Genomic DNA, 27,844 nt, shown 5'->3' with positions numbered 1-27,844 from the left:
GCTGCTGATTACCATGTACTACAGGAACTGCGTGCTGGGAAAGCTGCAGGCACTGCAGAAGCCTGCTGCTGGGGAAGCTGTGTGTGTGGCTGGAGTGAGGCACTGGGAAGGTGGATGTGCACTGCAGGAGCCTGAAAGGCAAGCACACCAGCACTGGTACCAGAAGAAAACTCCCTTCCTTCTGAAATGTTTCTCTTGCACCCCTTACTGACAAAGCTTAACACTGCCAACTGACAAAGGTAAAATATTTAAAAGGTCCAGAACCCTTTTCAGAGAACAAGCAGCATGGGTGAATTTGGAGCTAAGAAGCAATATATTGACAATTGGCACACCAGGCCAGCTCAGATAATATTCACTCTCTAATAGTGTTAGTTCCTAGACCCAGCTCATGTTCTGAGTGGTCTCTCTTCCTCTTACAATAGGAAATGAAGAGACAGAAATCAGTTACCCTTTGTCTCCCTGTGTCTTTAATCGCCCCTCCCCACATCCTGTGTAAAACCAGCCCCCAGGGAAAATAGCAGCTATAGCTCTAGTTCCACTACTCAACCTTTCCTGCTCTGACTACTAAATTCAAGTTACTTTCAACCCTTTGTTCTTCATCTACCTTCACTGTACCAGTTGGAATGGGGACAAATATTTACCAAATGTCTGACACGTAGAGGTGGTAGAGTTCAGTGGTTAAGAACCTATGCTACCCAGAGCAATCTACACTTTCAACACCATCCCGATCAAAATACCAATGACATTTTTCAAAGTGCTGGAACAAACAATCCTGAAATTTGTGTAGAACCAGAAAAGACCCCGAATCACCAAGGAAATGTTGAAAAAGAAAAACAAAGCTGGGGGTGTCACGTTGCCTGATTTCAAGCTATACTACAAAGCTGTGATCATCAAGACAGCATGGTACTGGCACAAAAACAGACACATAGACCAATGGAACAGAATACAGACTCCAGAAATGGACCCTCAACTCTATGGTCAACTAATCTTTGACAAAGCAGGAAAAAAATCCAGTGGAAAAATCTTCAATAAATGGTGCTTGGAAAATTGGACAGCTCTATGCAGAAGAATGAAACGTGACCACTTTCTCATGCCATACACAAACACCAAATGGATGAAAGGCCTTGATGTGAGGTAGGAATCCATCAAAATCATAGAGGAGGGGGCGCCTGGGTGGCACAGCGGTTAAGCATCTGCCTTCGGCTCAGGGCGTGATCCCGGCGTTATGGGATCGAGCCCCACATCAGGCTCCTCCGCTATGAGCCTCCTTCTTCCTCTCCCACTCCCCCTGCTTGTGTTCCCTCTCTCGCTGGCTGTCTCTATCTCTGTCGGATAAATAAATATAATCTTTAAAAAAAAAATCATAGAGGAGAACATAGGCTGTAACCTCTTCAACATCAGCCACAGCAACTTCTTTCATGGAACATCTCCAAAGGCAAGGGAAACAAAAGCAAAAATGAACTTTTGGGACTTCATCAAGATAAAAAGCTTCTGCACAGCCAAGGAAACAGTCAAAAAAACTAAGAGGCAGCCCACAGAATGGGAAAATATATTTGCAAATGACATTGCAGATAAAAAGCTGGTATCCAAGATCTGTAAAGAACTTCTCAAACTCAACACCCAAAAAACAAATAATCAAGTAAAAAAAATGGGCAGAAGACATGAACAGACATTTCTCCAAAGAAGACATATGAATGGCTAACAGACACATGAAAAAATGTTCAGCATCATTAGCCATCAGGGAAATTCAAATCAAAACCACATTGAGATATCACCTTACGCCAGTTAGAACGGCAAAAATTGACAAGGCAGGAAACAACAAATGTTGGAGAGGATGTGGAGAAAGGGCATCCCTCTTACACTGTTGGTGGGAATGCAAGTTGGTACAGTCGCTTTGGAAAACAGTATGGAGGTCCCTTAAAAAGTTAAAAATAGAGCTACCCTATGATCCAGCAATCGCACTACTGGGTACAGTAGTACAATTACAGTACAATACAGACGTAGTGAAGAGAAGGACCATGTGCACCCCAATGTTCATAGCAGCATTGTCCACAATAGCTAAATTGTGGAAGGAGCCGAGATGCCCTTCAACAGATGACTGGATTAAGAAGTTGTGGTCCATATATACAATGGAATATTACTCAGCCATCAGAAAGAACGGTTACCCAACCTTTGCAGCAACATGGACGGGACTGGAGAAGATTATGCTGAGTGAAATAAGTCAAACAGAGAAAGGCAATTATCATATGGTTTTACTCATTTATGGAACATAAGAAATAGCAGAGAGATCGGTAGAAGAAGGAAGGGAAGAATGAAGGAGGGGTAAACAGGGGGAAATGAACCATGAGAGACTATGGACTCCGGAAAACAATCTCAGGGTTTTAGAGGGGATGGGGGTGGGGGAATGGTCTAGCCTGGTGATGGGTATTAAAGAGGGCACATATTGCATGGAGCACTGGGTGTTATACGCAAACAATGAATCATGGAACACTACATCAAAAACTAATGATGTACTGTATGGTCATAATAAATTTTTTAAAAAAAGAACCTGGGTGTTGGAGTCAGGCTTAGAGTAGAATCCTCTGCCACTTACTGGCTCTGTGATCCTGGGCAAGTTGCTTAACCTCTGTGAGCCACCATTTCTTCAAATGTGAATGAAGATAGTCATACCTGCAGCTCAAGAAGGTTGTGAAGACTAAGCATAAGCAATGTACTAAATATAATGCCTGACACCTACGGTCAAAGGATAGAAACCTGCGTTCAAATCTTGGCCCATCTTTTACTAGTTGTGAAGCCTTTGAGCAAGTTACTTAAACTTTCGAGACTCAATTTGCTCTTCCATAAAATGAGAATCAAAATATCTGCCTCATAAGGTTGTTATAAGGATAAAATGCATATAAAACACTTTGGGTAGTAATTTGCACAGAGAAGATTCTCAGTAAGTGGTAATTATACATAGAGGTGTACCCACTGGACATTGTGCTATGTACATCTGTTAATTTGTTTACTGCCTATTTCCATTGTCTTCCCTACACTCACCCTAGCCTCCATACTCCAGTGCTTCTGCCTACAGAAGGAGCACAAACAATATTCTTGACCAGCTGACTGCCTCCCACTCTAGTGAACAACCCTAGACCACCAGACAGATATTCTTCTTACCCAGAGGCCCTCTTGAGATGGAGACAGAAGGGCCTAAGTTATTCATTCTGGCTAATGACAAAAGGTCTTCATCTCTTGGCAAAGAACTAATTTCCTTAGTAGTTACACAGTTGCTTCTTTGAAGTTCATCACACACCAAGGGAAGAAAGAGCCAACTCACAGATCTCTAAATCATCCTAAAATCGAAGTTTCATTCTACTTCCAATCATTAGAGAGAGACTGGGAGGAAAAGGGAAATGAGACTAAAGCTTTTTGAAAAGAGCACATTTTTCTAATGTCAGTGTGACATGCCCCTGGCAGAGCGCAGACCAAATGACACAAACTCCTCCTTTATTGAAAAAAACTTCAGGTGCTTCACAAGCAGCCATTTATACTCATATATACATATTTGGTTGGTTTATTGCGTAAGTGAAATCCCTGTGTGAGGCATCTTAACCTCTGTGTTGGAAGCTGACACAACTTAGCAGGAGGCAGGGATAGGCATGAAAATTGGAGGAGTCTAATGGTCCAATCAGTGTCTCCCACTGGGCATGCTTGTCAGAGCTCTTCAATGCTGTCAGCCCCCAGCCATTATTTTCAGTATATATTCCATAGGCATTAATCTTACCCAAGGAACCTCTGCTTCGCATGGAAATCTCCTACACAGGGAAAAGGGCTTTGCTTTATTGGAGATCTCTTTATATTACAGTTGATGAGGACTAAAGACGCTTTTGGGGTGGTATTTCCTTGGAACTCACAAATAAAGACTTGCAGCAAATTGTCTGCCTCTGAGCTAGTATGTGACATGCCACTTGAAACTGTTTATTAGTGTGTATCCCAAGTTTTTTTTTTGTCTGTCCAGCTTGCAATCTGAGAGGTATCCTGGAAAGTAAGGCATACATGATGCTCCTGTGATTTTTTTAACATAAATTTGTGAGAATGCCTACTTTCTCATTTGATGCTATTACTAAGTGAAAATCTGAGGCTTGACTCCCCAGCACTAGAGTGGGCTGAATACCCCATGCCCGATATTATTGCTAGACATTCCCTCCAGGCAGAAATTGTGATTCTGACACACACTTTTACCAAGCCTGTACCTAAGGAACTTGCAGCTGGCATCTACTCACAATAGATAGTGTAGCTGCAGCCATCACCTCTAGAGAAACAGGAATTAGTCACCTTGCCAATTTCCCACATGTCCTATCCAACTTTGAGCAATTTCACTAGCATTCCTATGAAGTAAACTTAACACTAAATGGCAAAGACAAGGTTACACAAACCAAGACCTTGGAACCCAGCCGGTCGTCTGGCAGAGAAGCAATTGCTGCCCATGGCGACCCAGCTCCAGTGAGTGGACATGTACAAGTGGGAATGGGTGACACAAGGTACCTCAGCAGCTACTGAGTGTTGAGGTGGGATATGTCTACCACCTAGAGAGGAGGATGTTGTTGGATTAGGATAAAAATGATTGTAAAAGAGCACAAAGATGTGGCACTTTTATTTCCATTGATTCTAATGGTCTGAAGGGAGAGCTCTTTGTTATTCAGCCTCAGCCATTGTTTTAAAAATGTTTTGCTTTCTCCACTCAAGCAGGAGACAGCAAGGACAGCTACTCAGTCTCCCACCATATGTCTCTGCTTCTTGGCTACCCCTACCTGACTCCCCTATTGCAGGGGGTAGGAAAGCTATAGATGTTAGGATTTGGTTTTTTTTTGGGGGGGGGGGTTGTAGGCTCAAAAAAACAATTTTAAAAAATAATTCATTTAAAGGAAAAAAACAGGTTTAACAGATAAAAGTGATTAGCCGTTCATCCCCTGGGAAGACATAATAAGAGAAGATTAATATATCTGTAGGAAAGGTTTTATCATGTGAGCTTAATATAAGGAATAACTTTGATCGCAAAGGTTTCCGTGAGGATTAAGACAGAATACTTAAAAAGACTGAAGCTGTGGGTAGGAGTATCTGCTTACTTATGCTGCATGTTTGGGTGAAAATAGGTCCCCTTCCTCCAGGCTGATATTCAGACAGTGTGCCCTGAATGGCCATATCAGTTTAATAATACTGAAAAAAAACTTACTGTACCAGTTGGTAAATAGGTACTGCCAAGAACCCTGTAAGTCATCACTGGCTACTCTGGTCAATAAGTAATCTCTGTCCAGATCCCCCTAAATGACCACCTGTCACCCAGGCCACCCTTATCCTCCTGGTATTCCCCCAAGACTCCCCCATGGTCTAGCAACAATGGATTGACCCCTGGCACAGCCAAGGGGTCTCCTGGGCCCTGCTCCACTGCTAAGGTTGAGTGTCCAATTCTGTTTGTTCATGTCATACTGGTGTTTGAATATCATCTATGGTTCCCCGATTTTATTCCCATGACTTGAGATCATTTTGGTAGATAGAACTAACCAGCTTACCAGAGGTATCCTAGAGTTTTTTGCTCTTATGAAAGAAAAAATTAATGTGGAAAATATAGCAGGATTAACTTGGGGAACATTTTTAGAAAAGTTAAGGAAAGCATTTCTATTTAATAAAATAACCAACAAGTAATGTGAGCCACAATTATTATCAGGCATTACAGTGCTCTCAGCAGATTGAAGTAGGTAAAAACTGATAGCGCTGTACTGGCTATTTGTTCATTCACTATGCCATATCCTGGGGATAAGTGAAAAGTATATAAGGTACCATTCCTTCCCCCAAAGTTCTTACAATCCCATGAGCGAAATTTTGCAGGCACCCAGTTCACTATTCATATGAGGTAAAATGCTAACAGCCATTTAGAGAATCACATTAGTGCTAAGTATCTCTTCAGGTATGAGGTCAGCATACTTTCTGTGGTACAAGAGAACCCCCAGACTAGAAAATGTTCAGTTCCTGTGAAACAAAATAAGGGGGTTCACTTAGACAAAACCAGATTATCTGTGATATTAAATTAGTACTGACTCTGCAATGATGAGTAATATTTAATGCTACAAATCCTATTAAAGAAAAACTTATTGAAATCAGTAGAATGATGCAAAACAGAGCATTGAAGGATTCCTTCTGCTCCCATGATGGAAAAATACTGGATAATTTTGATTCACTTATCATCTTCTATGAAATTATATTTGCTAATAGAATGCAAACATCATTGGTAAAGAAAGAAGAGCAGAGATGAATCATTATAATGAATGTTCAAATAAAGAACATCAGATTCAGAAAGTTACATTATTATATTGCCTAAATAAAACCAACCAGGATTTTCCACTGCAAACAGTCTTAGGCCTTTATATACAACACACTTGTTAAAGTGCAGCAACTGGAACACTGACTCCCTCTGCGTAATGCTGGGGTTGGTACTACTAGTGCAGAGGCTTTCTGGAAATTCAACATTGTTCTCCTGTGTGAGGTTCTCTTAACCCTCTTGGGGAAGATACATTCTTCTTAATTCATTGGTATCTATTTGGCCTTCTCCATTTCCGATTAGCAGTCCCCTGCCCCAGACTTCCTACCACCAGCAGGAATGGGAAGGGGAATGCAGAAAGATGGCATGTCTTATACCAGCTTCCAGCCCACTCACCTTCCAGCCTTACCCTGGGATCTCTGGCATTTGACACATGGCTTCCCTATATGAGAAGCTCAAAAGGATTGAAGTTGTATGTGTGTGTGTGGTGAGGAAGAGGCTCTCTGGGTGTCATACATGAGATTTGTCTTACTCTTTTGCTTCATTCACTGAATCAGTTCTAATTGAGTGCCTACCATGCACCAAGTGGAGCCTCTTCCACTTTATTCTGAGAAGTCGATCTGCCTTTCTTTTCCCACATGGGTTTGGCCCATTCATTGGTGTCCTGAAATGTATCAACCTCAGTTCTCCTCTCTGATGAGCTTAAGTGGAATTTAATAATCCCTGCTAAATTTTCCTGTGACTCTGTCACATGAATAAAGTCTACAGACTCTAGGTTGGATTGTAAGCATCAAATTAATTTTACTGCAAAGGTCAGGCTGCTCTCCTAGCATTCTGTTTTGCTTGAAGGTTAGTTACTGCATGCTTGACCAAAACCTTCTTGTCTGGGCTGTATTCAAAACAGATTTCGAGATACAGCAGATTGAAAAACAGACATTTGGAGATAAAAGACCGTGTACTCTGACCCCCTGGAAATAGCAAGCAGCTGTAGTGATTTTATGTGTATATACAATACATCATTATCTCCAGGAGATGATGGGCATTAAGCTCAGCACCTCTTGCTCCCAAAGCAAATGTCTGCTCATTTTTTCCACCTAGCTGCTCATGTCAAAGGAAAGAAATATTTCTTCCCAAATGACTTCTAAGCTTGCTTGCCCGAGAAGTGCTGCCCCTGGGGAAGCAGGACCTATCAGTGGAGTTTGCTCAAAAAAGACATAATTGTATTCAGAACATGGCAGACACCTCCATCCTGGCTCCCTTTAACCTTCATCTGTCTTCCTAATCTACCACAGGCTCTCTCTTTCCAGCTCACCTCCTTTGGCCAACTCTGTTGTGAGTTCATGCACTCCTGATGTATGTGTCTAATATATTTGTCAGTTCAAGTTCTACAAGTAACATTCATGTAATAACTTGCCATTCAGACTCTTGGAAAAATCCAAAGATTGGCTCAGAGCTACACTACCTTGAAGCTATAGGGGCTGGAGTCACAAATTTCTTATAGCATGACAGTTCCTTTGGACATAATTGTGGTCTCTTTCAAATTTCCGACAAAGAGATAGTAGTGGTAGAGGATAGGTCCTATAGAGGGTGATATAGTCGCTTTGCAATTCTGATGTAATTCTTCTCAATGAGAAATTTACAAGATCTGGGGAAGCTCTGTATCCTGTTGCTCCTTACAATGTTCAGCTTTCACTTGTGATGGTCACACTGTTGGCCACTGTATGCAGGACAATGTGTATGTTCAGTGGTTGAGTTTTCTAGAACAATCTACAGCCCTTGCCCAAGTCTCTTACAGCCAGTTGTGTTTGCAAGACAAGGCAAGGTGAGGTATGTAGCCTGAGGCTGTGGAGCAGAGGAAAGTGGAAAGTGAAATGGCTCAGGAAAGCATCATCTGGAATACTGATGAATACCGGCTAAGTCACTAAAACAGATCCAAATGCTTTTTTCAGGAAAATTTAATCTCTCCTTGCAGATACCCTATGAGTGGGCTAGCACTCTACTTGAACGGCCACACAAGTCAAACTCCTTCATTTCTGAAATAGAATGACAACTTGGCCACTTTGTATGTCTAACAGCTAAAACATGTGGGCTTCTCTTCAGCCCACAACACAGACTATCTGCCTTCCATGTGCTCATCAGAGCACTACATCTCAAACTATCTGCCCTCTAATTCTTAGCTGTACATAGGGACATGCCGACCAGATGTACTTGCCTGAGTAGTGCTGTCCCCAAGGAATCAGGCCCTATCAGAAGAGTTTGGTTCAAAAACAACACAATCAGAGGTGCCTGGGTGGCACAGTCAGTTAAGTGTCCCACTCTTGGTTTTGGCTCAGAGCATGATCTCAGGGTCATGAGGCCAAGCCCTGCTCAGTGCAGAGTCCACTTAGGACTCTCTTTCTCACTTTCTCTCTCTCTCCCCCTCTGTTCCTTCCCCCGCCGTGCTCTCACTCTCTCCCTCTCTCTAAAATAAATAAATAAATCTTAAAAAAAAAAAACCATGAGCATATTCAAATAATGGCAGACACCTCCATCCTGGTTCCCTAACCTCATCTGTCCATCTAATTTATCTCATGCTCTCTCCTGTTCATTTCCTTTGGCCACCCCTCTTGTGAGTACATTCGTTATTGATTAAACTGTCTAATTACTTGTCAGTTTAAGTTCTTCTGGTAACATTCATGTAGGAATGTACCAACACCCTACCTTTAAGATTTCCTCATTTTTTCCCTCTAATGAGTAGGACAAACAGGACTGTCACTTTATATTTAGGCCTTTTATGAGTTTTGCTTGGTCTTCATTTTGTGTGTGAATTTGCCCACCTCCACCCCCAAGCAGATCACAAGCTGTCTGAGAGAACTGTCTTTTACTTCTCTTATATCCCTTTCAACCACTAACAAAAAGCATAAGACGGCCTCAATAAATACTGTTCATTCATTCATTCATTCGTGCCACTAGGAAATACTATCCAGATGGATTATACTAATTTCTGAATTCAAGTGTACTCTTTTTTTTTCTTCTCAGAAGTAAAATTTTTGGAGCAACTGGGTGGCTTGGTCAGTTGAGCATCTGACTCTTGGTTTTGGGTCAGGTCATGATCTCATGGGTCATGGGATGGAGCCCTGCATCAGGTGCAGTCTGCTTGAGATTCTCTCTCCCTCTCCCTCTGCCCCTCACCCTGCTTGCACACTCTCTCTCTCTCTCTCTTTAAAATAAATAAATCTTTTTAGGGGCGCCTGGGTGGCACAGCGGTTAAGCGTCTGCCTTCGGCTCAGGGCGTGATCCCGGTGCTATGGGATCGAGCCCCACATCAGGCTCCTCCGCTATGAGCCTGCTTCTTCCTCTCTCACTCCCCCTGCTTGTGTTCCCTCTCTCGCTGGCTGTCTCTATCTCTGTCAAATAAATAAATAAAATCTAAAAATAAAATAAAATAAAATAAAATAAAATAAAATAAAATAAATAAATCTTTTTAAAAAAAGAAGTAAAATCTTACTCTGAGCTTATATTGTACCATGCCAGAGTTAAAAGGTATTCTGTGGTTCTGTGCTTTGTGCTACAACCAGACATTCCAACTGTAGTGGCTTAAGGAATCTACGCTTTTCAGGGTAGCTGAGAAAGTGACTGGAAACTGATCCACCACATTCGGTAGACACTGCCATCATCGAAAGAGCAGCCCAAAGACCTTTGCTTCTGTACCTTGGCTGCCCTTATAACCCAAATTCTGTTATGGAATGGTGGCGTTGCCTCTACTAATTTTCACTTGACCTCTCCATGCCTCCCTCTTTTCTTCAAAAAAGCCCATCAATATCAACCTGCCTTCCAGGGATGTTTTGAGGACATAAATGCTGATAAGAAAACATTTTCTATGAGAGAATATTGATGACAGTTGTTTTGTAGCCACAAAAGGAGAGGGCACTCAGCAGTAATTGGGGGCCATGTTTAGCCACCCAACCACCCATTATCATTAGTACTGACATTGATTCTAATGCATCATAATAATGCAACTTGTAATCTACATGTAGGGGGGTAATTTATTGTCAGGTGGTGATTGTTAGTAATAACAAGCTGTTTGAACATATTCAGAACATAGTTGTACACTTCTCTTGTTTTTCTTTCTTCCTTTGTTTGCAAGTCTAATTTTATACCCTTTTGTCCAGCCTATTTTCTCCTTTTACACCATGTATAGCATTGCTTTTATTCTTTAAATAAACTTTGTATCTCAGTGAACAGCTAGAACACAGGAGACTGATTTGGAAAAGCAGTTTAAGTAGCCAAGTCCAATTTAAAAATGGTGGTGGATTTTATCACTCAGCTTTATTAATGGACCTCATTCCCACTGTATTGCTTTTTTTCCCCTAACACATTTGTATAAAAGCCCTTGCCTCTCTCATTAACCCCTTTGGCTGTTGTTAACTTGTTCCTGGGCATTTGTTGCCATAGCTGCAGCCATCCTTCAACTGGAGCCCTCCTGTTAGCCCCTGCTGCGGCCATGAGGGGCTGGCCTGCTTGTTCCAGGCGTCAGCTGTTAGGCGGAGGGCAAGAGCCTTGCAACCTCAGAGGTCAAACTGCCTGTCCCATGTACTCAAGCCCTGTCTATTTTTTTCTTAGCAGCAGATGGGCATGTGGCTGTTCAGGCAAGACTGGGAAACATGTGTGGGAATATTACCAGCACTCTTCTCACCCCCTCCTGGGCACCCAAGCAGATAGCCTAGCTCTGTATTCAAAAAGATGATCAATATTCCCCCTCTATTGTTTGAATCTCTTCCTTCAACACCTGCGGCAGCTGTGGGGAATCATGCACAACTTTCATCTGTTCATGGAAATAATTGCCAGCAGTTTTATGGAATGTCTCTTGTGTGTATTTTTACCCATTTACAGATTTGATTATATCGTTTGCAGAATGGAAACGTGGTTTTTCATTGCTTACTCTCATTCTCACAGATCTTCAAGGAGAGACCCTTTTAAAAACAAAATGGAAATAACATGCAAATAGTTATGTTAATATCGCACAGGCAAAAGTTAGGACCTTCAGAAGGTTCCTTAGGCACAAACTGATCAGATGATGAGCGCATCCTGCATACATTTATGTTCGAGTTACCAGCCAAAACTGTCCTATGAGAAATGACTTAGAAGAGAAAATGTTAGATGCCTGTAATGTGTGACTACTTTCTGCCCTAGGCTCCAGCACTGACGTAGGCCAGAGCAAACACAACTCCCACACACGCAGATTGGGCAGGTACAGTGGGATTTGAGGAAGATGTTTGAAGGTGGAAAGTTTCCATGTAGACCGGTAATACAGAGTTAGAAAAGAAAATTTAATTTTGTCTGTGCTGTGCCAGCTTTGCCAGACAGCTGTCAAGGGTAAATCTGTGGATTAGCTCCAGACTTCGAAAATTCATAACTATCTAGTCTTTTTTCTGGACTTTAACAGAACTGATATTATAGCATCAACAATAGCAGCAGAATAGCAGCATCATTAACAACTAACATTTATAGAGTATCTCACAGCTTTCAAAAACACTTTTATAATTAATAGCTCTTGTCTAACCATCTCACCAACCCTCTAAGATCAGTATTACAGTTGTCTGCATTTTTGTGATGAGGGAGCCAAATCTCAGAGACTGTAAGTAACTTGCCCAAGGTCACATAGCCAGTAAATAGCAGTCTTCTGACTCCAAAACCCTGAAATACCTGTGCTGGGCAATACACACAGCCCTGTCACCCTGCTCTTTAGCCCACTGCCATCTCTATGTCCCCAAACCTCCCATATTAAGACCCATGCAGTGATTTCCTTGAAAAAAACAAAAGGAAAGTAGCCGTATTACAAAAGTATTACTGTCTTTCCATATGGGTTCACCATTAAATGATATCTTTAACACTCATGTTCGTTCATGGGTCACAGACTACTGGACAAGCTGCATGGGGTGGGCAGAGAAGCAAGGGAAAGGGGAGAAATGTGGGAGAGAACAGCACAAAGCAAAGCTCTTGGCAACTAAAGAATCCTTCAGAAATTCAGATCAAGTATTTCTGAAGAGATAGCATCGTCACATGTAGTAGTACTGTAAAGATACACAAGTAATGATTAACACAGAATTCAGAATAGTGGTTACCTCTGAGGGGAGATAAAGGAATTAGGGAGGGGTACGTGAGGCCTTTAAAGGTAATAATTATATTCTTTTTCTTAAACTGCATGTTGGGTACATAATTTTCATTGTGCCATTTTTTAATACTTTACATTTGTCTCTTATAAATTTCCCTTTGTACCTACTCAATATATAATTTAAAAAATTAGAGAAAGGCAGTGTGAGTCAGTGGACAAATAGGATTTGATATATAGAAATTAGCTTTACATTTTTAAAAAAGGTAGCCATTCTTGAAAGCTAGTTGCACTTTAATTAAAAAAAAAAGGTAGCCACTTTGCTCTGACCGTGTCTCCCAGTGACATACCAGTTGGTTTCTCAAGAAGTTGTGATGTGTGGGGAGGGCATGCTTTCCCATAATTTTCCCAGGGTCTTTGAGCATTTCAGCTGCCTTGTCCCTCCCCTCTCCTTTCTGACAGTGAACTTCTAGCTTCTGGGAGAAGAAAGAACAGTGGCACAGTCATTTGGAAATTTGAAGTTAAGTGCCTGAACTGTAACCACGGATTTATGGGTTGTTACCCAAAGACTTATTATCTTTTGGCTTTCCTTGGTGTTGAACCTGACAGCAAATGCAGTGAACGGGTGGACTTGTGTATTTATTTTCGTCACTGGTTGGTTTCTCTCTGACCAATCTAGGCATGCTATAAGCACAGGCTGACAGGAATTATGGCTTTTCTTCCATGTGGAAATAAGTGGATAAGCAAATACTCCCAGCCTGATTTTCTTTCCAATTCATTATTACAGGGAATTCACCCTCTGTAATCATTTTCAAATCAAATTTATTCTACCAATCCCTGTAAGGTTTGCTCTGGAGATCATCACCAACATAGACATCTTTTATTTTTTAGCTGCTTATGTCCCCTCCATGTTAATGCCAATTAAAAAAAAACACGAATGGATTAAAGTTGATGTCACTAGTGGCCTGGAGATTCACTCAGGAAGAAAATTTAAGTTACAGCAGAAGTGGATAAAAGGAAGGAAAGTCAACAACTCACGCTTGTTTGCTATTTGGACTAGTATTAAAATATTCAGGAGAACTATTGAATTAAATGAGGAAAAATATATCATATGTTAGATAGATTCCGGGAAAGGTACTATTATTAATATTGTCCCAGAATCACAAAGTGCCGACCAAATCACTTGCATATGGATTGTTCCTGGAGTAGGCTGATACAGTGGGTATCCTCTGCCCATCTGTCAGAGGTCACAGCTATGGCCATAACCTCTCTTTGTCTTACCGGAAAGATGGCCATGAAAAGCAAGTTTTCCTGCCTATCCCATTGCCTCCCATCCTTATCATGGAAATGAAGAAGTGATACTAAGTAATTCTGGCTTTCCTCCACCACAGATGGGGTGATCACAAGTGAAAGCATGGATGTAAATGCCATCCATGCTTTTGGGAAAAAAGCAAATAGGTTTTGGCAGCAGGCCTGGTGGGTTTGGGGTATATACAGTGGAGGAGGACAGTTAACACCAGAAAATATTTTGAGGATTTTATTAACAGTACCACTTTTTAAAACTGTAGCAGATGAGAAGTACACAAATTAGTCCCACTGTTCTTTCTGGCAGTGCTCTTGGTAAAGAACTGGTTAGAGAGAAGCCATACTGTTCTTTTCTGTTTAAATACATACCCCAGTATTATTAATGGCTAGTCCCTCTACTGGTATTTTCCTGTCCTTTTCACAACTGAAGGATTTATAATACTCCCCTTTTTTCCCACCCCAAATGGCCCCTGTTTTCTATAAGATATCAGAGTTAATGCCCGCTATTACCCACTATTGTTAATATATTAATAATAATTACTAGTATTTTACTACCACTTACCAAGCTAGCCACTACAATGGACTTTTTTTCACATATTTTCTCCTTTAAGCCTTTACCACAGCCCCATGAGGTAGATACTATTGTTGTCCTCATGTTTCAGACATGGAAGATGGAGACCAGAGACATTAAGTTACTTCCCTAGCATCACACAACTAGTAAGTGGCAGGCCAGGATTGGATCTAATACAAAAACCATGGTCTTAGCTAGTTATAACCCCATTTTTTCCTTTATTCAGGGTCACATAGCATTAAGGGTTGAGAGTTTATCATGCTTGGTCTGGCCAAAGGCATGATGGGGGTTGGTGCAAGTGTGTTGCGGTTTTGAAAAAAAAATCAGTTACTTTGGAACATGACGTTGCGGGGGGGGGGTGGAGGCAATATGAAGTTCTGTATGGTACAAGCTATTGTTTTCTGATTATTTGTTAAATTGAGGTGGAGTTTGAAAACTCGACTTAGGCTGCTTGTCAAGGTAAAGAAGCTAGAAAGGGGCCAGAGCTGCTGGTGCGAGGCAGAGTTATTAGTCACTGCCTCTTGTGGCTATATGTGTATATATAGCATTGCCCTTAATATTTGAGGATGACTCTGCTGAGGCACCCAGTTCTCAAGCCAAAGTTCCCATTATCAGTAGGATTTCACACTTGACTTGTTTATAGTGGTCATGGCCAATGTCCCTCCCCTCTGACTTAGACCATGGCCTTGTAGTTAGTGACTCGCAAAGCAATTCAACAATAAAGTCTAATACCCATCCTCTCAAAGTCCAACCAACTGGAGAGTATAAAATGACTCCAGTTTTTTAATATTCTACTTTTAGGAGAGAGGAATAATAAGTAAACTGATACGGAAAATATTCTCTGCTCATACCCATTCCCCCTCAACAAAGACAATTTCTATTCTAGTTTTTAGACCTAGCACAAATACAACCTTATCTCCTACACCTTTAAGATGTCCACAATACCATCATAATTGGTTTATCCTTAAAAACTCACTTCAAAGTCACTTCTCCAGCTTAACATCACTTCCTCCATGCTCCCCCTTCCTCTCTACCACCACCTCTCCTCCCGGCAGAATAACTTCCTCCTCTTCATATCTCTGTTTAGCCAGTATCAAGCTATAGTAGTTTGTCTGTCTCTCCCACTAGTCTATGAGCCCCTCAAAGGGCAGGGAAACATGGATCTTTCAGCCTGGTACCACCAAATAGTGCATGGATTTAACATGTTTGTTAAATTAATATTCAGAATGGATCCTGAAGCCCTGCCGTAATCTTACTCAGTGATTCAGGTACAGCTAGCACATATTGACCACCTGTGTTTTCACCACAACCTTGTGAAAGGCGCGGTATCATTCTTATTTATACGTGAGGAGACCAAAGCTCTGTGTTTCTCTAATTTGTAGTAGGCCTAAGAGTTTTCTCAGGTGCTTGCTCAACAGGCAGATTCCCTAGCACCACCCAGATGGAAACCTTAGCTGTGGACCCTGGAACTCGGCTAGTTAGCAAGCACCCTAGGCGATTGTGATGCACGTGATTGGACAGCACTTTGACAAACACAGGTGTGAGTGATTGCTACACAGCAAGAAAAGAGTCAAGCCAGAGTTGAAACTCAGCCCTCCTAATTCCAGATCTAGTTTATCTTTGTTGTACTCTATCTCCTGTGGCAAGGAAGTGGACTGAAACATGTTGAAAAGATTTTCAGCAACAAGGGCTAAAGTAAAATGGCTTGTGGATTAACCCCAGGACTACTTTTTTTTTCCCTCTAAGAGATCTTGCCAGACTTCCAACAGTACATAGCAGCAGGGTTGCCAAGTTACCTCTTATGCAACTTACCTCAGGAAAGCATAGGCCACAGAGCTTTGGGAATTTACAGAATTTATGCTTCTCTTTTTTTTTTCTTTCTCTGTTCCCCCTCCATCACCAGCCACACCATTAACGTGAAGAGCATGCTCAGTACCTGAAATGCAATTAGCTGATATGTTAAATATTAAGATTTCTAATTGAAAAGCAGTACCTACAACATTTGGGATCCTGACAGTAATATTAATGTGTTTGTTTCAAAACCGGGGAAAGAAATGTGTGGTTTAACAGGCAGTTAGCACAAACATTAAAAGAGTTGGGGTAAGGTAGCATTTTTGTGGCGCATTTATGCTTTTGGTGTTTTTTGTCTAAATATTAGGTAAGGAAATACGGAATGAATGCAATGATGCAGTCTCAAAACTAGACCACCATAGTCGACCATTCAACCTAGACCAGGGTAACATGAGTTCACTGGGATCTCAGAAGCCCCAGAAGCCAGGGATGGGAATGACAGACCTTAGTCCAGAGGAGCCCAGCAGAGCCTCTCTAGTGCAGCTAGCCCCTGTTTTACTGACTGAGGAAGCTTCCAAGGTCCTAATGGTGGAGCCTACTGGATTTCCAGGACACCTGTATCCAACCTCAACCTATTTTCTTGGCTCACATACAGCTCATAACCTTGAAGTGACAAGGACTATTCCTGAGATTCTTCAATCTGTGCCAGCCCACCTTGAAATAGCAAAGGAGACCCCCAGCTCTAGCTCAGAGAAGTGGGAGAAGAGACCCCCACAGGGCAACCAAATGGTTTCTTTCTTAATGGAAACTAAAACAAGGGAAAGATAAAGGAAGTGGGGTTAAGATCATGATTGAATATTGCTCAGCATTCTTTATAGTGTAGTGAGAGTATATAGCTCAGTGGTTAAAAATGTGGGCTCTGAAGCTGTACTGCCTGAATTTGAGATTCGACTCCAGCATTAACTGCATCTATGACTTTGGGCAACTTCCTAACTTCGTTGTCTTTCATTTTCCTTATCTATAAAACAGGTATGATAAATATTACCAATCTCATAGGCTTGTTGAGAGGATTAGATTACATAATACATATAAAGCCTTAAAACAGTGTTTGGCACATAGTAAGCATTTAATCAATACTAGGAATCAACATCATTATTGTTAAGTGAATAATACAGGTGAGTAACCAGGCTAAAAGTGTGTGGAACTTGCCTGAAATCACACAGCTAGTAAATAGTAGGGCCAAGATTTGATTTAGGTCTATCTGGTTCAAAATCTGTATATCTTCCACTATACCTTATTGCCTTTTTAAATGCAGGATATATGCTGTGAGTTCCTTGGAGAGGTGCATGCCAAGACCTGTGTCCTTCTTCCTTGCTACACTCTACCCCCACTGCAACTGCCATCTGGAGGGCTGGCTTGGCACTCTAGCTTCTTGTAGGTCTAGTTAAAAACCTTGAATATCCATGGGGCACCTGCGTGGCTCAGGCGGTTGAGTCCAACTCTTGATTTCAGCTCAGGTTGTGATCTCAGGGTCATGAGATCAAGCCCCACCTTGGGCTCCATGCTGGGTGTGGAGCCTGCTTAATTTTCTCTTTCTCTGTCTCTCTCTGCCTCTGCCCCTCCCCCCTCAAAAAAAACCCACCTCAAATATCCTTGTAACTGCTCCAATATGGAGGTAGCTGTATCTAGGACCCTCCAGCTTATAGACTAAACCAATTAATCTTCCAGGATGAAGGTTAGTTTGAGAAAGCACTCTCTACCCTGAGGTTCTCATCTGTATACCTTGAGGATCAAGCTATTATCTCCCACCCTCCACCCTGCCACTCTCACAGCCCATGTGAAAATGATTACCTACAATATAGGCTAGCATAAAACCTTTCCCTCCCCCCCCATCCTTCCCCTCCTCTTCCCCAAGGAAGAATATGTTGCGACATCCTGATCCCCTTGAGTGGCTCTTTGATCCATTCTTGGTAACACTCATAAGGAAATAAAGCTCTTGCTTGCCTAATAGTATCATCTCTCTCAAGCCGCCTAGGAGTCGTGTCTTACAAAAGCCCCTGTCAGTTCCCTCACCCTGCATAGCCATGATGCAAGCTGCGCGTCACTGCTGGTGACGTCTGTGATCGGAGAGAATGGGATGTGCCTGGGGCTTCAGCACATTGTTCACAAATAATGATGGATTGTTAATTTTCAAAGAAAATGAAGAGGGATTCAGAATAGTACCTGCAACGCACAATATATTGCTTCATGAACAATAAATACCAAACAGAAGATAAAACCTTGAGCCCTAGGCTTAATGCAGAACCAAAACATGATTTATCCTGCTGTTTCCTTTCCCTTAGACAGAGAACAGAAAGCACAATGTTTTTTGTTCTAGGACAACCAACCCTCCCCTTGTGCCATAACCTTTTACAACATGTACTTCTGGAGTGCCTACTATATGTAAGGTCCTGTGTGATGTGCTAGAGATGGTGTTTTCATCTGTGTTCCATGCAAGTGTTTTCTAAACTTCCTCTCTCTTTCCTTTGTCACTGTATTCCTAGTGCTATTTGCAGGATTTCCAAGGCACCTAGACTCTCCACCCTGAGGATCATTTCTTTGGTGTAAAGCATAAAAGTAACCATGCTGAAAATGTTAGTAGATTCTTGGTGGGGTAGGTGGTCTGATTTGTTTTAGTACAGTGGAATAAGGGAGTCGTTCATAAACTGCAGAAGTTGGAATTGGCTGCACATGTGGTAGATGGGAAGGGATTGTGAAGAAACCAAGGGTATGGGATACCTGGGTGGCTCAGGCAGTTAAATGTCTTCCTTCGGCTCAGGTCATGATCCCAGGCACCTGGGATTGAGTCCTGCATTGGCCTTCTTGCTCAGCGGGGAGCCTGCTTTTCCCTCTGCCTGCCCTCCTCCTGCTCGTGCTCGCGCTCGCATGCTCTCTCTCTCTCTCATTCTCTCTCTCTCTCTTCCTCTCTCTCTCTCTCTGACAAGTAAATAAATAAATCTTAAAAAAAAAAAAAGAAGCCAAGGTTATAAACACTCTCAAGTAAGAACACATGAAAATTGCTGCAGTAGAGCAAGGTTTCTCAGCCTTAGCACTATTGACACTTCGGGTCAGATAATTATTTGCTGTGGGGGGCTGTCCTGTACATTGTAGAATGTTTAACAGTATCCCTGGCCTCTACCCACTAGATTCCAGTAGCACCTCCTACCTCCAGTTGTGAAGAACAAAGATGTCTCCAAATATTGCCAAATGTTCCCTGGTGGTGGAGTGGGCAACTTAGCCCCAGTTAAGAATTTCTGCAATAGAGGACGTAGGGAACACCCATCTGTATAATGATGAGCTCAATAGCCCTCCCAGATCAAATATTTTATAACTTTATGATTTCCCTAGTTTAGTATAGTATAGTGTTTAAGAGCATGAATTGTGGGGGCGCCTGGGTAGCGCAGTCGTTAAGCGTCTGCCTTCGGCTCAGGGCGTGATCCTGGTGTACTGGGATCGAGTCCCACATCGGGCTCCTCGGCTGGGAGCCTGCTTCTTCCTCTCCCTCTCCCCCTGCTTGTGTTCCCTCTCTCGCTGGCTGTCTCTCTGTCACATAAATAAATAAAATCTTTAAAAAAAAAAAAAAAAAAAAAAAAAAAAAAAAAAAAAAAAAGAGCATGAATTGTGGAGTCAGACTGCCTGAGGTGGAATCCCAGCTTCACTACAAGCTAACTGTATGACCACTGACAGGTTGCTTAACCTCTCTGTTCCTGTTACCTCATCAGTAAAATGGGGATAATGAGAAGTCTTACTTCATAGGGTTGTTGTGAGTTTTAAATTAATGTATGTAAAGTGCCTAGAACAGTGCCTGGTACATAAGTATTAAATAAGTGTTAACTATTTTCAGTCTTGTTATAATTACTATCATTAACACTATTATTCACCATTTATCTAAGTCCTGGTATGTTCCAGAGGTCTGTTTCACCCAGCTTTGGACCACTATCTTCCTTCTGCAGAAATGACTAGAGAGCTAAGTCCACGGTGCAGTACTACACAATGCAAAGAGATTTTATTTGGCTGTGGGTCTATGAAATAGGCTTTGCAGGTAAGCCCCACTTTATACAATTGCTGACTTCTTCCAGAGTTCATTTATTTAAAAGCACACTAATTGGCACCTACTTTGAGCTAATCACTGTAGAATATAATAAAAGTAAATGAGATTTATATCCTCTGCCCTCCAGGAGCTAACAAATATGGCTGCTACATGCACATTTATTTTAGTTAATTTAATTACCTTTAAATTTTCAAAGAAATTCTAGTCAGTTCCTTTTTACCCAGGAAGAATTTACATGTGATGAAAAATATCTTCCCATCTACAGATTACGGTTTACATTTGTATTTATGTAATTGTTATTTTTTATATTATCAGCATGTTAAGATTATAATACCTCGAATTATCACCATTTATCTTCCCCTCACTATCCATTTAAAATTTTTAATATTTAATCCTTAGAAGAAACCCACCAAAAGAGATTTTACTTAATACAACAACAGAGTGCTATCCCACTCTGAATAGCTTGGCACCTGCTATACGCCCACCTTCTTCAGGGAAGAAGAATGTCTATGCAGGACTCTCCTACATATGTTCATATATTTCCTCATTCATTTACTTAAAATCATTTATTGAACATCTACTCTGTGTCAGACAAGTGTCTAGGCACTAGACCCAAAGAGTAATAAGGGAATCCAGAGTCTAGGAGGAGAGGCAGACATAGAAAGAGGTGATAAAAAATATATGTGATAGGGGCTATCATAGTTAAATGTGTTCAGTGAGCTAGGGGAACACAGAAAATAAAAGGCTGTTTGGGAGGGAGTTTAGTGTGATGGATAAAACTGGGCATTGGTACCAGAGCCGCCTGGGTTCATTTCCGTTTTACCACTTATTAGCTGTGTGATATTGAGCTGATTACTTAAACTGCCTGTGCCTCTGTTTTATCATCTGTATAATGTATTATAATTCCTGTGTCTCTCAGTAGACTTTGAACCCTTCAAGGGCTAGGACTACTTCATCATCATCATCTTAATTATTACCGTGTTATTATTACCACTTACCAAGTACTTACTATGAGCCAGAAGCCATGCTAAATTCTTTATCCGCATTATCTAATTTAATCTTCAACAAACCTATAAGGTTGATACTATCACTCTCCTAAATTTGTAGCTTCCCATTTTTATCATCAAACCCAGTTCTTTATTCAGAAAACTTATAACAGTACGTAATTATTTTATGTTTATCTGTATTTTAATATCTCCCTCCTGCACTAGAGAGCTTCATAAGAACAGGTTTGAGGCCTGTTTCACTCACCATAATGTCTTCAATGTCTAGGATGGTGCCTGACACATAGATATTGTTCAGTGAATGTGGAGCAAATATAAAAGGAAGGCTGGAAGGCAGACCAGCAAGAAGAGAAGTAAAGAGAAACAGAATGAGTACATTACGGTTACTTAGTAAAGCTAGACTCTAGTCCAGAACCATCTGACTACCAAATTGATGCTCTTGATCACTAGGCAGGATTGCTTCCTACTCTTAACAAACTTTCAATAGATGTTTGTAGACAAAATCCTCTCCTCAACTTTGCACAATACTGTGTAATAAAATTACAGCAAGCATAAAAGCCAATGGATATAAACCTGGACATAAGAAAGAATTACAGGAGAGTAAATTGCCAGAGAAGGACAGCTTTTGTCTTAATAAAAGCTTATAGTTAATGAGATGACACCAACATACTGAACTTGCTTCAAAGGAAATAAAGGAAACATATGAAATAATTAAGTCTATTACAGGATGGGTGTATCACAGAATGTGTGCGTATGTGTGTGTGTGTGTGTGTGTGTGTGTGTGTGTGTGTTGTTTTCAAGATCAAATAACTGACAATAACTGACTAGTTAATTAAGCAAAGTATAATATAAAAATAAACAGATGGCAATGACTTGATAGTTATGGAGCAGTACCAAGTTAAAATGGGTAAGTACTTCCAAATCTTTTATTCTGTTGGCACTAATGAACTCTTGCTCCAAAGTGCCATAAATTCAATCAACTTACCTAGAAGGCACTCATTCACAATTACTCTACAATCTGTGATCTCTTGAGGAGTCGCCACACATGGCAGAATGGAAAACCAGCATGGCAGGACATGTTCTTCAGATGGGTGAGGCATTTTGAAGACCATTTGACAGCACTTGATACTTGACTTCTGAATATTCTTGGCCACTGCCAGTGAATGTAGGACTTATGGGAAAATGAGCAATCTCTTCCTTTAGTGACATGAGACTACTTTTATAACACACTTAAGGAAATTGCTAGATGTCCATTTTTAGTCTAGAAAGTGAATCAGGCCTGGACTTAGCTTTTCCACCACTAAGTGATGATTCTAAACAGATGTTCATTACAGCGTATTTTGTTACTGCAGACCTTAAATCCAGATTGCTGCCAGACAGAGACGATCATCTGGGATTTCTCTTTGAAAGTAAAAATTTACAAGCTTGCTTATATGTATGACTGTGCCTATATGGGAGAAAGATTATAGCTAATGCTATCAAACTGAATTATTAGTTGGGCTCATCTATCTCTGGTTGTAACTCTAAGTAAATTGCTACATGTCAATTCAGTTTTCCTGGAGAGAGAATTAGTTTAGCAACTATGCTATCCCTTTTAAGACAATTTATCATTCTGAAAAGGTATATAAATAATCAGTGAGTGTCACTGCATGGATTGCTTATTGTGCCCAAAATCAATGTAAATTATTTTCTTTATTCATTCATCCAAATATTTCTTGAATACCTACTTTATACCAGACACTGAACTAAGAAACAGAGAAACAAAGAAGCCTAAAACCAAGTCCCTGATGTAAAGAAGCACACAGGCTAGCTAACAGAAGAGAGACATGTATTCAACAACTACAATTCAAAGCAGTCGATGGTAATGTCCAGTTGTTCTTGCTTCCTGGAATGCTCTTAAACCCTAATCCTCCATTCACTACCTGGAGGAAAATCCTATCCCTCCTTAAAGACTCATTTCAAATAATTCTTTCCCAGTGGAGCTTTCCCTAGTATTCCTCTTGCTCTCTGTGCCCCAAACACATATATCCAAAGCCATTCCAGCAGATTTAATTACTCCTTCTCTGTTCTCATAGCACTTTCCTCATAGTTTTATGGCAGTACTTATTACAGTAATTTATATTTGGTTGTTTATATGTTGTGCCTCTCATTGTATTGTGAGTTCTACCAGAGCAGTAAATGAGTTTTTTTCATCTCCATATTCCTAGTCACTAATACATGACCTGGCATATAGTAAGATTCAATAAAAGCTTGGTTTAGGGAAAAGGAGTGAGAGAATAAGAATTTGAAAAATCAAGTTCTGGATAAAATGTTATGATAACACACTAGGAGGGAGTAATTAATTCCAGGGAGGTGGCTTCACAGACAAGGTAACATTTGAGATGACCCTTGAAAAATGAGTAGGATTTGACAGGTGGAGATGGGTGTTGGGGGAGTGGAGGAAAATGAAAAGGCAGAACTCCTTAAGAATTTAAGAACTGAATTTATCATAGCAAAATAATGATGTTAATTACACATTGTCCTTATCTAAACCATCTGGTTCATGTAAACAAGCCTAGCAGGAACTCTACTTGCTAACATTTTAACAGGCACTTTGAATTAATATATATTTTGAAAATAGTAATACTGTGCTGTCCTTTAAAAAAAACTGATAATTTAGATAATTCTCTCCCCTCCCCCAAAATTAGTCTAGAGTTTGGGTACATTGGTACATTGTAAATTCTCATTCTTTGATCTCAGGATTCTTTATTAAGAATAATTCCTGATTCTCTTATGTTTCCTTGGACCACAGAGCCAATGAGTAGCCAAGCTGTTGCAAGAAATTATTTTTGGCATGGGGGCCCAGTCCTTCTAAACCTAGATGTCTCCTCTTGAAGTCATTTTGCAGTCATTAGAGAAAAATCAGAGTGCAGATTCAGTAATCTCAACAGGTCCCTTCCAGCTATAACATTCCCTAAAACTTGTCTCACCTGGACTGGAGATTGGGAGTTCAGATGAACCAAATAATCAATATGTAAACTCTTGACCCAAAGGATATTTGATGCCCCATGTTTGTTTCCTTAATAACATTTACAAGGAGGCTACTTCTAGCCATAATATGCCTTCATAGGAGAGCACTGAAAACTGGGTGTGAGGGCTAGAGTTTCTACCCATGGAGAAATCACCAGTTCTGAAATGTGACTTCTGACTATAGTAACAAATGCTTAAGGCCATCAGTCACTCTGTGTGGTTGGGGGGGGGAGTGGTTTATGGAGAAGATACGTAGGCAGCATAGAAGAATGATAAAAACTAATATTTCAGAAATAATGTTTTTAGACATTTGCATTTGCTTGTTCTGACCATTTAGTGTCCAAAATAGCACTTTTATAAATAACCAGGCCAGGAATCATCCCTGATGTTCCCAGGTTAGAAGGATGTGATAGATGTTAGCAAATGGCAAGCTACTATTAGAACAGAGTTGTCTTCAGGAGTGTAATCGGCAGGAGTGTACATGAGAGGTAGGAGAAAAGCCGTGGAAAGATTTTTCTATGGAAATCAGTAATCAGAGGGAAATTTCCCAAAATAAGTCTTTCTGTGCTCCAGTGACTTATGATTATATATCTCCCAACTATGCAGTATATACATGCACATGCACACATAACCCACCTCAATGTCTGCTTATGTCATCACTGCTCCTGGAATGTCTTTTCTCCTCTTTCTTCTTTTTCTAATAACTACCCATCACTTAAAACATGTTCTGTAGAAATCTGGCCCATTTGTTCAAATCCTATCTTCTCCATGAAGTCTTTCCCACCTACTCAAGCCACAGTAGCTTTTCATTCCTTAAACTACGTAACATGTCTGATCAATTCCATTCAATTCTTGGATTGTTTCACTGGGGGTAGTAAAGCATAGTGGCTAAAAGTATATAACCTGGGTGACCTCAGATAATATATGTGATCTTTAAAAGCCTCTCATCTATTAGGGGTGCCTGGGTGGCTCAGTGAGTTAAGCATCCAACTCTTGGTTTTGGTTGAGGTCATGATCTTATGGGTCCTGCGATCCAGCCCCAAGTCAGGTTCCCCTCGCAGTGGGGAGTCTGCTTAAAGATTTTCTCCATCTGTCCCTCCCCCACTCTCTTGCATGCATGCTCTCTCTCTAAAATAAACAAATCTTTAAAAATAAAAAAAAATGAAAGCCTCTCATCTATTAAATAGAGGTATAAACAGCCCCTCTCATAAGGTTGTTTTGAAAGTTAAATGAAAATAATGTATGCCAAGTGCTTTACCTAGCATATAGTGAGTGTTCAGTAATAGTAATGGATGGAGGTGGTGAGAGTAGTGATAATAGTAACAATCATTACCACCATCACTGGTCTCTTAAATTAGATTGTATAACCTTTGAAGGCAGGGACTATGCATTCTATCTGCTTATTTTCTGGTGTCCCCCTAATTCCCAAAATACTCAATTGGCTAATTTGATATCTGTTCATTGTGTGTCCATTTTTATTCAGTGTTACTGCCTCAAAGATATGAAATTACATCAAAAATATAATTTTTCATTTTTATTGCTACTGTGGAAGCCCTTGGATGACTTTTCTTGGTTTGCATGCATGAGTAGTTTGGATGGAATTCGCTGAAGTAATCGTATGCAACTAGACAATAAGAATGGGAAATCTCTTAATCATCCCAAGCTCCTGTGATATGTACAGTTAGGAAAAAAAACCCCAAAACTATAAAACTCTGATGAATGAAATCAAATAACTAAATAAATGGAGAGATATTTCATGTCCATGGGTAGGAAGACACAATATTGCCAAGATGTCAGTTCTTCTCAACTTGATTTAATGCAATCCCCATCAAAATCCAAACAAGTTATACTGTGGATATCAACAAACTGATTCTAAAGTTTATACTGAGAAGCAAAAGGCCCAGCATACCCAACACAATATTGAAGAAGAACAAAGATTTACTATAAAGCTACAGCAATCAAGCCAGTGTGGTATTTGTGAAATAATAGACAAATAGATCAGTGGAGTAGAATAGAGAACCCAGAAATAGACTCCACAAATAGAGTCAACTGATCTTTGGCAAAGGAGCAAATGCAAATGCAATACAATGGAGCAAAGATGATCTCTTCAACAAATGTGCCAGAACAACTGTAAATCCACATGCCAAAAAAAAAAAATCTAGACATAGATTTTATACCCATCACAAAAATTAAATCAAAATGGATCATAAACGTTAACTGTGAAATGTAAAACTACAAAACTCTCAGAAGATAAGAGAAAACCTAAAGGACCTTGGATATGGTGATGATTTTAAATACAACACCAAAGGCATGATCCATGAAAGAAATTATTAATAAGCTGGAGTTCATTGAAATTAAAATCTTCTATTCTGCAAAAGACAGTGTAAAGGCAATGAGAATACAAGCCACAGACTGGGAGAAAATATTTGCAAAATACACATCTGATAAAGGACTATTATCTAAAACATACAAAGAACTCTTAAAATGCAATAAGAAAACAATCCAATTTAAAAACAGGTCAAAAAACTTTGATGCCTCATTAAAGAAGATAAACAGATGGCAAATAAGCATATGGAAAGATGCTCCACATTATGTATAATCAGGAAAATGCTAAGTAAAACAACAAGGAAATACCACTAGACACCTATTAGAGTGGCCATAATCCAGAACACTGACAATACTAACTACTGGTGATAATATGGAGCAACAAGAACTCCCATTTATTGCTGGTGGGAATGCAAAATAGTACAGCCACTTTAGAAGGCAGGTTGACAGTTTCTTATAAAACTAAACATGCTGTTACTGTATAATCCACTGATTGTGCTGTTTGTCATTTACCCAAAGGAGGTGAAAACTTATGTCCACACAACAATGTGCACATGGATGTTTATAGTAGTTTTATTCATAATTGTCAGAACTTGGAAATAACTGCAATGTCCTTCAGTAGGTGAATGTATTAATAAACTGTGGTATGTACATATGATGGGATATTATTCAGGACTAAAAGGAAATGAGCTATCAAGCCATGAAAAGACATGGAGGAATATTAAATGCACACTTCTGAGAGAAGCCAATCTGAAAAGGCTGCATGTTGTATGATTCCAATATGGAGATGGAATAAGATCAGTAATGGCCAGGGGTTGGGGGTAAGGGAGGGATGAATAAGCAAGCACAGAGGATTTTTTGGTCAATGAAAATATTCTGTATGATACCACAATGGTATATACATGTTATTATGTATTTGTCCAAACCCATAGAATGTACAACACCAAGAGTGAACCCTAATGTAAACTATGGCTTTTGAGTGATTATGATGCATCAGGGTAGATCTCTCAGTTGTAACAAATGTGCTGCTCTGGTGCAGGATGTTGATAATGGCGGGGAGCTGTGTGCATGTGTGGGGGCAGGAGGCACATGTGAAATCTCTGTACCTTCTCCTTAATTTTGCTGTGAACCTAAAACTGCTCTTAAAAAATCAAGTCTTTATTTAAAAAAAAAAAACACGAGGGAAGGAAGGAACAGAGGGAGCTGAGAGAGAAAGAAAGAAAGAAACACACTAAAATGCCATCTGGTAAACTGCTTTCAAATTCTATAACTTCCTGCCAATTCAAGCTGTATTGTTTTAACCCTTGTAAAGAGCTGGAATTAAATTAAGGCCCTATCTACCATTTGTCCATCAGTCCAT

The 27,844-nt window shown here is 40.4% G+C and overlaps 1 protein-coding gene across 17 annotated transcripts in view; it reads left to right on the top strand.

The window, feature by feature from the left end:
• Positions 1-27,844, top strand: part of ENOX2 (ecto-NOX disulfide-thiol exchanger 2) — a 264,447-nt gene that overhangs the window by 172,264 nt on the left and 64,339 nt on the right. For 9 of the 17 annotated variants that reach the window (XM_057314455.1, XM_057314462.1, XM_026520589.4 and 6 more), the window contains one exon: positions 20,049-20,137. The exons of 5 other annotated variants lie outside the window; for them this stretch is intronic. In XM_057314455.1, coding sequence (XP_057170438.1) covers positions 20,089-20,137 — 49 coding nt within the window. In that variant the 5' untranslated portion in view covers positions 20,049-20,088. Of the gene's footprint in view, positions 1-20,030; positions 20,138-21,335; positions 22,242-22,887; positions 23,012-27,844 lie in introns of those variants that run through there. 3 more of the 17 variants (XM_057314472.1, XM_057314487.1, XM_057314438.1) reach the window with 3 other exon arrangements.

The sequence above is a fragment of the Ursus arctos genome, chromosome X, assembly GCF_023065955.2.
Source record: "Ursus arctos isolate Adak ecotype North America chromosome X, UrsArc2.0, whole genome shotgun sequence".
NCBI classification, from domain to species: Eukaryota; Metazoa; Chordata; class Mammalia; order Carnivora; family Ursidae; genus Ursus; species Ursus arctos.
This window is presented reverse-complemented; position numbering and strand designations above follow the sequence as displayed.